The sequence below is a fragment of the Pholcus phalangioides genome, unplaced genomic scaffold (genome assembly GCF_987345545.1).
Source record: "Pholcus phalangioides strain wild (caught in Gottingen) unplaced genomic scaffold, Ppha-v1.0 ptg000042l_1, whole genome shotgun sequence".
Taxonomy (NCBI): domain Eukaryota; kingdom Metazoa; phylum Arthropoda; class Arachnida; order Araneae; family Pholcidae; genus Pholcus; species Pholcus phalangioides.
In genome coordinates, this window is record NW_028301628.1 from 32,889,466 (window position 1) to 32,905,733 (window position 16,268).

Sequence of the window (16,268 nt, forward strand, 5' to 3'; positions counted from 1 at the left end):
ACAAGATCATTATCTTATTGCAGACTCTTCAAAAGAATTATATTTATAATCGTTAAGTTACTAAAATTCATTTTCGCGATGGAGCTTTTATACCCTATAGCAGTGGACGGGTGAAAATCTAATGGAGGGGGAGAAATCATAGGTGGTCAAGCGGCCACAGAGAGCTTTGAAAAAATTCTAACATGTTGTGAAAAAGTCTGATTACTCTGTGAATATAGCAGAACCAATGCCGTCCTAATGCATGGGGGGGGGGGGTCTATACAGATATTTCCCAGATGCCTGATGTCCATGAGTGCTTAGGGCAATGGTTCTCAAACTTTTGCCACCAGTGGCTCCCTTGTCAAGTCAACGTTTATCCACGGCTCCCCAGAATAGCTTCACAACTCTAAGTAGACAATCATCAATGTCAACAGCTTGCCGTTATACGCCCCTAGGATCCGCGACGCACGCTTTGAGAAGCACAGGCCTAGAGTCTAAATCATGAGATCTGGTGCTATGGTTTTCGGGAATAAGTATGTAAACGTGAAAGCTGCTACTTCCAGCTAAGTACGACCTCGATAACATCACTTTGCCCAAAGGCACATGACGTTTTAGACGACCCTGAATAGAACCAGAAAAGAGAAACTCACTAACTCTAGCCTGGAGTTCTGAGAACTTAAAAAAGAAAGTTCGCTGACAATGAGTAGAAAGGGTTACTGGATGAGAATAAGGGGTCCCTGGACAAGATGGGGGGTCACAAGAAGAAAATATGGTCCGGGGGACATGGGGGAAGATTGAGAAACATTGCTTTATAGCAGCGGTTCTCAACCGGTGCTCCGCGGAGCCCTTGGGGCTCCTTGTGAACTCCCAAATTGGAAAAAAATAATTATAAGTATTTTTCAATAATAATAATAAATCAGTAACTTTGATGAATGAATGAAAAATAGGTCGACGGGACTCCTCCATAGAAATTATACATCAGAAAGGGCTCTGCGACTCAAAAAAGGTTGAGAACCGCTGCTCTATAGTATCACCCTACTTCGTTGAAGTTGCCAAACTGTGATTGTCATTTAAAAAAAATTCTTTGCTGAGTGGCGAATTTAGTTATGATTTCTGTCAAAATAAGATTAATGTCAGAGCATTATATCTGCTAATATCGGTAATAATCGTTTAATTTTGTTACGAACTTGATTGAGTTACTGTATTTAAGGGGGGGGGGGGGTTGCGTCTTTTCATCGTGTAGTCACCAATTGACATCTTTGATTGTAACAACTGTACTGTAATTTCCTGTGCGTGTAAAACACAGAAGCAAATTTTTTTTACTTTCAGAGAAAAAATATCATCTTTATATATATATATATATAGTCCGCCTTGGCCTACAATCCGCATGTGAAATTCCGTTCGTTAATACCGAAATATTAAGGAACTGAAGCTGGGGGGTGTTTGCCACGTTTTTGTGGAGACAATGTCGATTTTCTTAATTTTTTACTAATTTTTCTACGCCATCTATCTCTATTTTAATCTTTAAAAATTCATTTTTTTTAAAAAATTTTGAAAATATTTATTTATATTCCAACTTATAAATAAAAGCTGCAGACAAGACGCAGCAGTATAGAGGATGGCCTGTAAGTCCTAATACGGCCTTTATCTCATCGTGGAGATATGTCTCTAATTTAAAAATATTCAAGATGTGTTTAGAAATTACTCTCTAGCAGTTTTGAGAGTGAAAATATAGTGTGTCATAACATAAATAGTCTAATTTTGTATACGGTTCCCGTCCTCTAACTTTTAATTAGAATGTTGTTGCCTTGCCTCTCCTGAAGCCGAAAAAAAAGTTTTTAAGTGCAATATTCGTTGAGATGTTAGTTTCAAAATCAGTGAAAATTTAGGAAAGAAGAGCATAAATGAGGGAAAGAAGCGTTGTCCGTTAGTTTGTATTCTTTCCCCTTTTATCTTAGATTTCGAATTCCAATAGCTCAGTGAATGTAGAAATATTACATTAGTAATTACATGTAGAAATATGGGATTTTTGTTTTATTGGTGTCAAGAGAGATAAGGTAACAACATTTCTAATTAAAGTTAGAGGACGGGAATCGTATAAAAAGGTGAACTTTTTATTGTATGACACACTTTATTTTCACTCTCAAAACTGGTAGAGAGTGATTTCTAAATACATTTTGCGCATTTTTTTGAAGTGGAACCATACCTCTATAACGAACGATTGATGAGAGGCCGAATTAGAACTTTCAGGACACCCTGTATAATCCGCACCAAAAAATTCTAATTCCAATTTTTTAATGTCTAATCCTCAGTCTTATACGCAAGAAAATAAGGTAATTTGAAATACTACCTCAAATCACATATTCGCTAAATCTCTAGTAATCAATTCAAAGCCGTTAGAGGTCGCTACAGTTTAAAGAATGAGCTCAAACATGTCTTAAATTAGCTATTGGCGGAATCTGAAGTGAACCAGGACTCAGAAAGTGAATTCATGTTGCTATTTTTTCTTATTCAGTGAATATTCCACTCTGTTGAATCTTTTTCGGTGTATTTAGACTCTGAAAAAAGAAACAAGCAATTGCTTCTTCTTTATTCCACTCAACGCACTACTTCTTTTTCTTGTGCCGAGTCCCAACTTAGTGAGATGCACCATTTCACGCTTCTGTGATCCCGTATGCATTCGTTTTGCTACATTGGGTTTTGAAGAGCACTTCTGATAAACAGTTATGAAAACTGCTTGCATTGAGGAGGATTCTCTTTTACGGGGTGAAGTGTTTTTTTTTTTAAATCTGTATTAGAACTCTCTGATCCATGAAAAGTGAGGAAGAATGTATTCACCTGGAAGGGGTGGGTCCCGGGTTCAAACCCAAGGGGGGGAGGGATATATATAAGATATTTTCCCTAACGAACTCGAGGCGACCACCGATAGCCAGCGCCTTCACTTCCAACCCATCTCACTAATGGCAGTAAATTGCAATATAGCGATATGGCCAGAGTTGGTGTTTGGTGAAGTAGTTATCAGAATTAAAATAGTTAGCTTCTGTTTTTGGATTCACTTTTGAAGAATGTAGACTACGGTATTACTATAGACTTATTACTTGTAGACTACGAATGTAGACTTACGGCACTATTCCGTGGTCCTCAGCGCTTATTTGTGAAGAATTTCGGACTTCATGTAACACTGTATTTAGCATTCATTGCTCGTTAACTTTTCATCAGAAGCAATGAAATTTTTTTTTAAGTTGTGTCTGTCATTTCATGAATAGAAGTGCGATTGCTCATCACAATCGTAAGTTTGATCAATTTTATTGCATTTATCACTTTTACCAGTGATTGTGCATAGTTCCCAAATGGTGAGCTTGATAAATATGGAAGAAATCATGTGGGAACATCACTTTAATTTAACCACTTAACAGGTTTGCCCGTACGTGAGGCATCCACTACACGTATTTTGCCGCAAAAACTAAATTGAAATAAGAGTGAAGAAGATAAATATATTTTTTCACCGCCCTCTTTTTGATGTTGGCTTTTTTCATATTTATTGACATGTTGTAAACATAACCAACATGACTGATCAAATTCATCATTCTGTACTGAAGTTCCTGTGTAATGTCCGGAAAATTTAAATAATCGATTGACGATTTATCATATTTACCAATACGAGCTGGGGATAAATCCTCAATATTTATCAAACTTACCAGAATGGTTGGTGATTATGCATAATAATCAGATTTATCATATTTACCATTAGGGGCCATTCAAGTATTACGTAAGCAGATTTTTAGCCATTTTTGACCCCCTTCCTCCTTGTCAGCAAAAGTCAGCAAAACACTGACCCCCTCTTCCCTTGTCAGCGAAATTTCGTCAGCAGCTTAGAATATTTCATATCTTCAAAAAGGGTGGTTGATGACGTAAGCAACCTTCAAACCCCCCTCCTCATCAAAAGTCAGCAAATCCGAACCCCCCCCCCCCCCTCCCCGATGCTGACGTAATACTTGAATGACCCCTTGATCAATCTATAATTCGAAATTTATTCCGGTTTGGACATTGTAGCGTGTGAGCAGCCTGTTGTAATCTTTGGATCCAAGGAAAAAAGAAGAGACTTTGTATAGTCACTTGCATTTTTTTAAGTAGGTTATTAAATACGAAGGATTTAACAACTGGCTGTTGCGAAGATATATTTTGGAAAGAGAAAATTCAACTTCTCCTACGGGGAATCGAACCCACGTCCTTTCACTTTCCGGGTGAACGCCGTAGACCACTAGACTACAGAGGCACCGAATCTCTCAATCTTTCCTTGGAGCTCGTGTACACTGAAAGGGACCGTACGTGGACGGCCGGACCAGACTCAGGACAAGCTCACAACTGCCGAAGCTGCCACCAGATGGCGACGTCTAGGGATAGGTCTGTAGTCTAGGGCGTTCACCCGGAAAGTGAAAGGACGTGGGTTCGATTTCCCGCAGGGGCAGTTGAATTTTCTCTCTTTCCAAAATATATCTTCGCAACAACCAGTTGTTAAATCCTTCGTATGGTAGCGGAGAGTGACGTCATCCTTGCAGGTTATTAAATGACGATAAAACCAATCATAAATTAATCTGGGGAAAAAAAGTTGATAGTCCTACTCGTATCAATATTCAAAAATGTGCAGCCAAAGCTCCGTTAGACACTACGAATAAGGGACACCTCTATTTAAGGGACGAATGTTCAGATCCGTGTACTTTCGAATGAAAACTTTTGCCTTTGAATAAGATGAACCCATTTAAGGGATAAAATATCTGGTCCTATGGGTGTCCCTTATTGAGAGGTTTTACTGTATTTCTCCCCTCAGTTTTTATTTTCTGAGTGAAAACAATACACTTATACAATGTTACACTTGTGCTTTTTATTTGAAGGTTAAGAGAACCTCGAATATCTGGAAAAATTCAAATCTGTCTGTAAATGCGTTTGACATCACGACCGTGTTCGTGGTAATAAGCACTTGAGAAAGAACAAGTTCGTTCGTCGATGGATGATTTCTCTCTGCTAAACACCCCCACGTGCGATTGCTCTCAGTCACGGATGAGTTGGTGTTTTTCCTCATCGCATGAGATCTAGCTCATCTGCCTCTAATCGAATCTAAACGCTATTACCCTTCACCCTGCTTACTCTACGGGGGTTGAGAAAGAGAGCAAATTAGATTTCTGCTCTCTCTCATTCTGTAATTGAAGGCTTCCCCTGCCGGAGCACGCGCTCGTGTACGATGGGAGAAGCATACATATATGCATTTTATGTAATCGCATTAGGGACCAGTTAAAAGGGGAACGAGAGCAGTGTTTTTTTTTCTTCTCCCCCTTAGGAAGCTCTTTAGTTAAAACATCACAATATATTTCTTGTTTTCATGTTTTTTTTCACACGCGCGTGACCACTTTAGAGTGCATGAAGAGAAGTGATTCAAAAAGAGCATGTTCAGGCCATTTGAAGAGACACCAGAAGCGATTAAATGAGTTTTCATCGTTGGTATGTATCCTATCTCGACTGGAAGTTGTCCTTCGGGAGTTGTGATGCGTGGCTGCTGTTTCTGTTTGCATCATAGCCATCTCTATCGTCATATCATCGGCATTTGAATCACATCTGCAAAAGTCTTATGTTTATTTCTTCTCGTTTGTGATGAAACTCAATCTGAAGTTTACAGCGTTTTTAGTTTTATCTAAAACTTTGTATCCTTATCGGAAGTTTCCATTCTGGGGAAATGTAATCCGCGGTCTTGAAAAATTGGGTTTGTAAAATACTGAGTTGGAAGTAAATTCTTTGACATTTTTATGCATACAATTTCGTATTAAAGTGATTTATTTATTTATTTAATTTATTCGACCAACTGAACAATTAAAAGTCTCAATTATTATATTACTGTTCACTTTCACACATGGGTATGGACTTGTCAACATTTTCCCGCTGATCAGAAAGTTTTTTAGCTCGATTTTTTCAGTCATTCGGGAACGATTTTAAACTGCATGTGCTAGGCCTGTGATCTCACTGTCACTAGAAGAGATAAAAGTCCAATAAAATCGTCACATAACCCATGTGTATAGCGGGGAAGGCCGAAAATAGGAAGAAGGGGTTGAAACAATTTGACTTTTCTTTGTCCATTCTCCGTTCGACTTACCGAGTGTGTGTAATTTTTACTAATAACATGTGCCATGATGAGAGTTACCATGTTAAATTCTTGGAGAAAGAATAGGAAAAACTCGAATTTTTGAGAATTCTTTTGACGTTATAGCAAATGTTTCCTAATTTTCAATTAGCTATAGCCGAATATTTTTGTATGTTTAACATTTAGTTATTTGACAATCACTCGTTATAAGCTGTACTCGTTATGACTTTTACTGTATATTATTATCATTAAAAGATAGCTATCCAAAAAAAAACCCAATATTTTTGATTGTGCTTAAATACGGTCGCGAAATATTTTAAAGGAACTTTTACAATTTTGTTGAATTCCGGCGTTACGTTTGTTTTACTTGACCTGAAAGAAGGGGGAAAAAAACTCATTGAGGGAGCAACAGCCAAACCTCTCTTATCAGTGAAAGTCAGAAAGAACCAAAGCAAACGCTGGGAAAAACAGGTCGTAAAACATCTGCTTTGAAGGCTGCCGTAAATATCTAGGCTTCTTCTTTCTTTTTCTCATTCACCGAGGCTTGGAATTTCGGGCAGTAACAATATTTTCTTTACTTACATTTGAATTCATAAATCCATTTTATTTCTATCACAGAAAAGCCGATAAAACCATGTGACAAGGAAAAAGAAAGAAAACTAGAAATTTAGAATTTCTAGTTTTCTTTCCAGCCCAATTTTTACCTTTTTCAACACGTAAGTGTTTCGTTGAACCAGCCATAAGATAAAATTATTTTGGGATACGTGTGGAAATTTCTAATCAGAAAATATGATGAAGTCGTGGTAATATGTGTTATGTCTTCCAAGTCTAGTCTTGACGTTTCGGCGGCCTCAGGCAAAGTCAGCTTGGCTGTCACTTGATATCGTTTCGTACCAATCTCTCTACCTACACATGCAATAGTTTGACTTGAATCTTACATGGAAATTCACGGTCATATAACACAGGATATTCGATCTCAGTCGTACTCGTCGGAAGTACGTAAAGGTTTTTGTAAGTTGCCAGTTTCGTTGATTGAAATTCAAAAAGTAGTAAAATGAGCTAGTGGGAAAAAAAAATTCCGATATAAATTCTGAAGAAAAAAAAAATTGTATAAGAATTGGTTGAAGGAAAACTTTTTTTCGTGCTTGAATCAATTTCGCAATCACTGAGCTCAGCTAAAAATAGTTTTAATGTTAATAAGATTTTCAAAAAAAAAAAAGTTCAATAATAGGATGAATTCTTTGTCAGCTGTACCAAAGGATGTTCAGAGGTGTCGTGAGTTCGATACCCGATTCGTCTCTGTCGGAATCTTTCTTGACGCGGAGGTCAGGGCCTATATATCATATGGGCGTACGGGGCACGTGCCCGGGCCCACTAATTTTCAGGAGCCCAAAAATTTCGGTCTTTTACCTCCCTTTCTTAGAACATTTTTATGTGTTTGATGAAGTAGCGAGGTCACTCAATCCTAATGCAATGTATGATACCACAAGACAAAAGAAAAGCACCCTAGCGAGTTCCTTATGTTAAATTTTCAAATGCAATGCCCAGGACCTGAATTTACGATAAATGGGCCCTGGTGGAGGTACACTAGAAATATTTTGACAACATGACCATAGAACAGTGGTTCTTAAAACTTTTGTCACCTTGGCTTTCTTGCCCTTAGTCAAAGTCTACCAGCAGCTCCCCACTAATAGTCCTACAAAGAATTGCTTATTTAAAGCATCAAACTGGCTCGTGTCAATATTAACAGCTCATCACGACGCCGCTAATAATGGTCGGCGATGCCCCAGGAGCCGTGACGCACGCTTTGAGAACCACTGCTGTAGAAAAAGGTTGCTACAAAAGGAAGTTCCCCACCTAATAGTTTAAGTCATAAAAGAAAAACCATGTTGAACACCAGTGTTGTTCACCAATACTCATCTAGATGCGTGATTCACACATCAAAATAGAATTTTACTGCTCTGAATTTCCTTGAATAGTGAAAACACTTTCAAATTTTGGGCAGTTTTTTTTAAAAGTGTTATTTCTCACTGATTAAAAAAATATTTCCCCTTTTACGAAAATACCAATTAAAATTTTGGAAAAGAGGGGAATTACTCTCTAAAATTATATTTTCGGCCAGCACTGTATCGATCCCTGCTTTTTGGATACAGCAACAATCTGTTGGTCCCTGTCTAATCAGCCCTTGAATGCAGAAAATGACCTTGGTATGGCCATATTCAGTAGTCATGAAATAAATATCAAGATTCTCTTAATTAATTAGACAAATCTCATTTCAAAGTCAGAGTTGTTCATCAACAATTTAGTATCATAGCGATTTCTTTACTCTTGTGTTTTGTGGTAATTTAATTATAAATTTTTATATGACGTACAATTGTGATTCTAAAACACTTGGAACATAACTATTTTTAATAATGGCAAGCATGCTACTAACTAAGCATGCTTGCCCGGTATGCAAGAGGGCCTGGGTTCGAGTCCCGGCGGAGACGTGATGACTTTTCTTTCCGAGCTCACCTCAGCATAATATCCGGAAAATAACTGTTTCCTTGATATCTCTGGCTGAGAAAAAAGCCATCTATATCTCTCTATAACTATTTTTTTCGTAATTATAATTTGTATTCTAATAGCTTTTTTTTCCTTTTATTTTATTTTTGATAATGATTTGATGAGATTGAAATTTATTTCCTACTCCTTATTAGGTTCTCAAATACTGTGATCATGTTCATGGAAAATGGCACTTTAGTGAAATCAGAGCAGTTTTCTCCAGGCGATATCTGCTACAAAATGTTGCTTTGGAAATATTCTTGGCATCGCGAAGTAAGTTGAAATTGAATAAAATCAGATGGATGTTTGAGTTCTTTTAAGTTGGGAAGAGTTGGGGAGTTTCCAAAAAAATATATTTTTATTATTATTTACTCTTTATATGCCTTTATTTGCCTGGTTTTTATTTATTTTCTTACTTTTATATTTTCTTCAATTGATGTATTTGTGTATCATTCCTTTTCTCTTTTTGTTGGTTTTTTTAGCATCAATTATGCTCGCTTTTATGGATCACAATACAGTCAAGAAGGTGGTCAAAGCACTTCCTTGTGTTGGAGTTGGCATCAAATATGGAATTCCTCAAACCAGGTGACATTCGTCAAGTTTTATTTATGACTAGTAGGGCCTGGAAGTTTTGGCACCAAAAATAGGCATTTATAATTAATGAAAGAGAAAGGCAAAATAACTAAACGTTAAGATATTAAGAATCTGAAAATTTTCTGAAAAATTGATTGCACCAACTCCATTTACCAGTTCAGTTATAGCTTATAATTATCACATTATTATCCAAATTAAATTGATTTGATGCCAAAAATAAAGTGTTTGTGGTTCCTCAGGATAAGATCGATTTCAGGGCCCACCATTACCAGACACAGAACCCATAGAGAAAATGGTTGTGATTACATTGGATCAGTGTTTCCCAAAGTGGGCAATATCGCCCCCTTGGACCATTCCATCGCCCACTAGGGGGCGATAGAACCTACTGATTTAACATTGGATCCTATGGGTTTACTTGAGTTAGGGAGCGATGAGAGGAAAAAAATTCTGATGAAGGGGGCGATGGAACAAAAAGTTTGGGGGACTATGCATTGGATGAATGCAGGTGTTGAGGAGATATGATCGAAGTGTTCAAAATTTTTAACGGGATGGATAGGATGGACCATGAACTTTTAGTACACTGCCAATCAACTGCTCTTACAAGGGGACACCCAGTATCGATGGGTAGGGGACAATGCGAGGTTATAGTGTTGCAGGGGAAATTTTTCTCTAATAGGGTTGTTAATGAATGGAATAGCTTACCCCCAGAGGTAGTAAATTGTAACACAATTGACACGTTTAAAAAGAAATATGATGAACATGTTGGGGTAAATCGAGAAACTATCCATACTTAGAATAAGACAACCATAAGTATTCTTTATGGATATTGTATAATATTTTATCATGTGTATATATTGATTATAATTTTTGCTAATTGCATTTTTAATTGAGTTGCTATATTTTTGAAATATATGACATCCATATTTTTATGGGCATCTTTTTCTCAGCCACCTCGTTGGGCGTTTTGCCTGTTGTGGTGTTGTATTTGCATTTGTATATGTGGCACTCCTTCAAGAGCTGGGTTCATTGTGGCTACACCTGTCACACAGCCGTCTGAGGGCAGCTCTAGACAATTTATTTGAACATTAAATATGTGCCTAGAACAACTTGCTGCGATTGCTTGCAGTGCATCTTGTATCATTGTTTGAAACGCATTATGGTGTAAAAAAAATAAAATCAAAATAACCAGGGCCAGTGCACCATATAATGTGCCCTATGTAAGCCATGACTTCAACTGGTGGCCTCTTGTGAAGTCATTGGTCAGCTATACATTAGACTGGACTGCATTGTATACAGGAACAAAATGAAAATTTGTCGTCTGGGGGTGCATAGTTTGTGTCCCCCCTCCCCCGTAATTTTTGTAACAAAAAAAATAAACTTGTGTCCTTCCTGGTCCAGCAGCCGGGGCACCAGACTCACTCCCTCACTCTCCCTAGTTGCGGCCCTGATTGTTACTCAAAATATCTGAATTATACATAATATGATTTCTTAAATCCATGAATTAACTTACAACAATGTTAAAAAGTTTGTTGAATTAAATAGGCATTTATTGCCGGAAACATTCAAAAAGGGTGCTTTACAAAAAGTTTAGAAATAGGTGAAAAAAGGCATTTGCAGCAATGGTTAGATATGATGATAAAATTTAGTATAAAGTTTCATTTCAAATCTACGTTGCACTGTTTGATTCTTAAGAGCAGTTATTTTCTTCACAGTTATTTTTTTTCTCTGTTACACTATTATCAAACAGTGCCCATGCTAATTAACCACTGATAGAAATTTCAAAGCATTGAATTATTTCAATGGGATGAAAGAATAACCAGCTGTGAATATAGCAATTTTAAAATAGAAAATATGCATTGTATAGGGTATGGGAATTCAAAACCTAATGCAGTTTTTGTGGTGGTTTGGAAAATATCAGGCATCTTAAACATTTTTCATATCTTACTTTCGCTTTCATTCATTGATATTATTTTTTCCAATGCAGGCGAGCATCTCTCATGTCCCCTCGTCAAATATTTCAACAGTCCAACATGACACAGAAATGGCAAAGGAGAGAAATTACAAATTTTGAATACCTGATGTTCTTGAACACTATTGCAGGTAAGTTATATTAATTATTTGAAAATGTGCTTGTTGTACATAATGTGCGTTGGTCCAGTATGCTAAAAGTAAAATGCAGAATAATTCTTTATTAAACTTGCCAGATGATGATAAACTTGTATTTGACTTACTATATGTTACATTGAATAGTTTTAACATGGAGTGATGTCTTTTGCTACAAATGAAAAGCAGAGGAGCGAGAAATTCTGGCGAATGTAATCGGAAGACTTTTTTTGAAAAGTTTCCCGCCTTTTGAACAACCCTGTCCAAATGCTCATGTTATTTCTGTTTTTCAATATTTTTATTCTTTACTGTGATTTAAACTCATTTCAGGACGTACTTACAATGATCTCAATCAGTATCCTGTTTTTCCTTGGGTACTTACAAACTATGAATCCCCAGAGTTAGATCTCAGCCTGCCTAGTAATTACCGTGACTTATCAAAGGTAAGAGTGAGTTATAAAGCAGCAGTTTATGAAATTATAACTTTTTTTTTATGCGTGAATACTAGCATGAGAGCCATTCTGTATACACAAAAAAAGTTTCTGGAAAAAGAATTGAACTGTTTTTGTCTTTTGTTAATGTTATTACTTTGTTGTTATGCAGCCAGTTGGTGCTCTGAATCCAAGTCGCAAAGCATTTTTTGAAGATCGTTATGAAACATGGGAGCATGATACTATTCCTCCTTTCCACTATGGAACCCATTACTCTACTGCAGCCTTCACTTTGAACTGGCTCATCAGAATTGTAAGTAATTTTTATTTATGAATGGAATTATTTAAAAAATTGTTTGTGCTTATACAGTACCACACAGCTGAGTCTTAATTTCAAGTCTTATTTCTAAAACGCCCAGGAACTTCCTAAATCTGTAGAGTTTTTCTGGCAATTGCAAAAAATCCTCACTTTTTCTTGATTTTGGAAGAAAAAAAATTCTCAACAAATTTACCCAATAAAATTTTTTAGCCTTTGCTTTTGTCCCCAAAATGGTGCCATATGTATAACTTTAAATTGCACCATTTTCATTCTCTGAAGTTTTGGGGCAGTGGTTGTCAAAGTTTTTTTTTATCTGCGGTACTCTTACTTAGTTTTTTATCTGCGGTACTCTTACATTTACCCTGTATCCTAATTTCTGTAGCCATTCTAAAAAGAAAAAATAACTTTGGCTTTATTGTTTTTAGTGCACATGGCAAGACTTTTAGCTTCATACTAGACATACACACACAGAGTTTGGGCCATTCCAGTAGCTTATCTTTTCTCTCTCTCTCTCTCTATGTATGAGACAGAGAAATGAACTGACCATATCACATAGGGAACATAATTGGACACATCACCCATCAACACTTTTAGGATGTGCAGGGGTGGGAACTCTGCGCCAATTGTGCCGCACTGCGCCAAAACTAATATCTTGCGCCATCCTGCTCCAATAGCGTATTTTCGCATTTTTCTGCGCCAAATAGCGAATTTCGCTTCAGTATGCCCGAAATATCGGAAAGGACGGCAAAAAAATTTTTTCCCGCTAGCCACGAAACGTTTCTTTATGAGAAGAGCGTGTTTTATTCCACTATACTTAAACTATCGCCTTAAACTATGGGTCCCTGATCCATCCGGACAATATCGCGAAACCCGATATTGTCCGGAACTGAAGATGGTTTGCAATGCCTTTCAGCTTTAAAGTGCAAATTTGAGTGTTTCCGTTTAAAAGAAAAGTCGTCACTGGAAGCAGCAGAAATTGCTGTAGTTGATTGTGATTGTGTTAAATCTCGATGTTTCGTGAAAAAAATTTTCATTCCGGAAGTAAAAAGCGCATGTCCGCCGAATTACGAATGTTAGTTTAGAAATTTTGCCGAATATCGCCAATGTTGCCGAATAACGAGCGTTAAATCACCAATGTTGTCGAATAACGAGTGTTAAATCGTCAATATCGCCAAATAACGAGTGTCAGATTGCCAATCTCGCCAGATAATAATGAGCGCTGAATCGCCAAACATAGAGTTGATTCTACCGAAATTCTCTCCCATTTTGCAACAATTTCTTTCCAAGTATAAAAAAATTAAAAACTTATAAAATTTTTCTAGCTCATTTGAAGTGCTGCTGTTCAAGGCAGCAAATAGTGCCCTCAGTAAGCAAAAATCATCTTAAATAGACGGGTGCAAAAAATTTTATGACAGCCACTCTTTCAAACAAGGTGTCAAAAACCTAAAACACTAAAAACAAAAATCAAGCTGATGAATAGATGTTTGATAACAAAAGACAGTGCAGCTTTATTTTGAAAAGGGTTGAGGGTTAACGAAAATATTCTTGTTAATTTCACTGCTCCAATTTATAAATATCTGCTCCGAATATCATATTTTGCTGCTCCAAAATTGCTCCAAATCCCGAATTTGCTGCTCCAAAACTGCTCCGAATCCTGAATTTCGCTGCTCCAAGGCTGCTCCAAAATGGACTTGGTCACTTCCCACCCCTGGATGTGTAAACTTTGGAAAATAAAAAGATTTTCAGTTTTTGTATTTTTAAATTTTCCACTTTTCATCCAATTGTAAAAGCTGTTGTGAGTTTTCATATTTTTTCCCCCTTTGGCTTCTTACTGTTTTATAAAACTTATATGTAAACTTTGAGCAGTATTCAGATGGAATTGAAGGCCGCTGTGCACTTGTTGCATGGGCATTGTGTTGGACTCTGATCAGGAGAATCCAGGTTTGAACCCTGTTGGCGACATTGTGGTGGTTGACTGAAGTTTTTTTTCTGTGGTTTTCCAACTTTGAAGCGTGAATATGAGTCAGTCTCCCATTTAAAATAATATCTCTCCACAGAGAACAGACAGACCCTCAACACGACACTTACATAACACTTAAATTTGGACATTTGTCATTTTTGCTTTGAAGTGTGGGAGACAGATGGCAGCACCAGCAACAAAATGATACAAGCACAACTCCTACAATGTAAATACATTAGGGGTCACTTATACACTCGGAACACACATTCTGGCATGTATCGATGCGTTAGAACTTCTGCAAAGAAATATTTGTATATTTGTAATATGTACAAGGTGCATGTACAGTTGATTAATAGAAGGAATTAAAAAACTTTTTGTAGAAATCTCCGAGCAATCTATTTGTGGCTAAAAAATGTTTTTCTCATGAATATGATTCTGAAATGAATTTTCATTTTTATTCGAGGTATCTGTCTAAAAAAGTGATTTCTGATAATGAGCGATAGATAGATTTGACATATTTATGGTTTTAATATGATTATTTGGGGATAACTTGCAGATTGTTTTGTTGTGTTGTATTTCTGATTGCCCAGAGTTTTGCTTTTAATAATCTAATAAATTGGTCATTTTTTTAAAACTTATTTATGTATCTACTCTTGTTTTCATTTAATTCTATCTTTCTTTTCAAAGGAACCATTCACTACTATGTTTCTGAGTCTGCAAGGAGGAAAATTTGATCATGCCAATCGCATGTTTGCCAGTGTTGCTCAAGCTTGGAAAAACTGTCAGAGGGATACATCGGATGTCAAAGTATGTAAAACTGAAAATCTTTTGTGCTATATGAGTTGACACAAAACAAAATGTGTTATTTTTCATAATTATTAGTTATTTATAAATCACGCACATCTGCTTTTTTTTCTTCTTTACTTGACAGGAGTTGATCCCCGAGTTTTTCTATCTGGCTGAAATATTTATGAACAAAAATAATTACCAGTTGGGCTGTCAAGAAGATGGTACACCTGTTGGAGATGTAGTTCTTCCACTTTGGTCTTCGACTCCTGAAGAGTTTGTTCGCATCAACAGGATGGTGAGCAGTTGCATTAATAATATTCATTAGGTTTTAAGAGTGATAGGGTGCTAATTTATACATAATCCAGGGCTCCCACTTGTCCTACTTTTCCTACTTTTTGGTAAAATGTCCTACTTTTGTTCTACTTTCTAGTTTTTGTTTTACTTTTCCTACTTTTTTACCAAATCCTATCAACAAAATTTGTGTAATTGATTTTAATTGAACAGGGAATCATTGATATATTGCCAAATATTACAAATGTTGGAGATTGCAACTAATGATTTCTGTCAAAGCAGAAATTGTATCATTTTTAAGGTTATTTGGAGGGGGGGGGGGGGGAGGTTGTATGCGGACCATTTGTTTTATTATGTTTTCATTTGCTTAGTTTGAGGGTTCAACAAGTATACTAGTCATTAAAAACGTCTGTCTGGATGGGAAAAATAATTTTGTATTTATTACTTCATGGTCTTGGACAGTAACTAACATTCATCATTCAAAATTATGGTGCAAATAGGTGAAATAACATGTTTGCATTACAAAGCAGTTACATACATACGCCTATTCTAGGTTCTGTGATTCTAATGCTACCCAATAGCATTCAGTAGTCGTCTGGTTTTTTAAGGCATGAAGAGGCATGAACAATATTTGCAATGCTCAGCAAAGAGCTAGAAATGAAAGTGCTTCATTTGTCAAAAGTGATTACACTGGCATTGAACAGTAAAATGTAAACAAATCCCTTTAAAAAAGGATGGACAACGCAGTAAAACTATCTGGGTCTCCTTGCCTTATTTACATCGGATCTTGTAATTTACACATTTTGCACTGTGCTTTTGAAAGTAGTCTCGAAGGAGCGTCATTCTTAAAAAACGTACACCTTCAAAATTTGCTGTGCATTGTTGAAGAGCGTTGACAAACTCTGCACTTTGGAAGACTACAAAAAAAAGTAATATATAAGAGGAAAGACAGCAAAAGAATTATCTGTGGTTGCTGCTAGACTGTTTTAGCCAAAAATTGGTTTAGTAACCAAGTCATTTGTCATTTTGCTTTGGCTCGAGTCAATCTTACAGGATACTGAAATTGTGCTATGAAAAAAAAAAAAAAAATTTTTTTTAGAGATTTTTTTTCATTATGCTATGATTATG

The 16,268-nt window shown here is 36.5% G+C and overlaps 1 protein-coding gene across 1 annotated transcript in view; it reads left to right on the forward strand.

Moving 5' to 3' along the window:
• rg (A kinase anchor protein rugose) overlaps positions 1 to 16,268 on the forward strand; it is a 152,755-nt gene that overhangs the window by 116,538 nt on the left and 19,949 nt on the right. Inside the window, exons 37-43 of the mRNA XM_089255286.1 lie at positions 8,809 to 8,926; positions 9,136 to 9,238; positions 11,232 to 11,347; positions 11,681 to 11,793; positions 11,954 to 12,094; positions 14,748 to 14,867; positions 14,992 to 15,144. Of these exons, the coding sequence (XP_089111412.1) occupies positions 8,809 to 8,926; positions 9,136 to 9,238; positions 11,232 to 11,347; positions 11,681 to 11,793; positions 11,954 to 12,094; positions 14,748 to 14,867; positions 14,992 to 15,144 (864 nt within the window). The remainder of the gene's footprint in view (positions 1 to 8,808; positions 8,927 to 9,135; positions 9,239 to 11,231; positions 11,348 to 11,680; positions 11,794 to 11,953; positions 12,095 to 14,747; positions 14,868 to 14,991; positions 15,145 to 16,268) is intronic.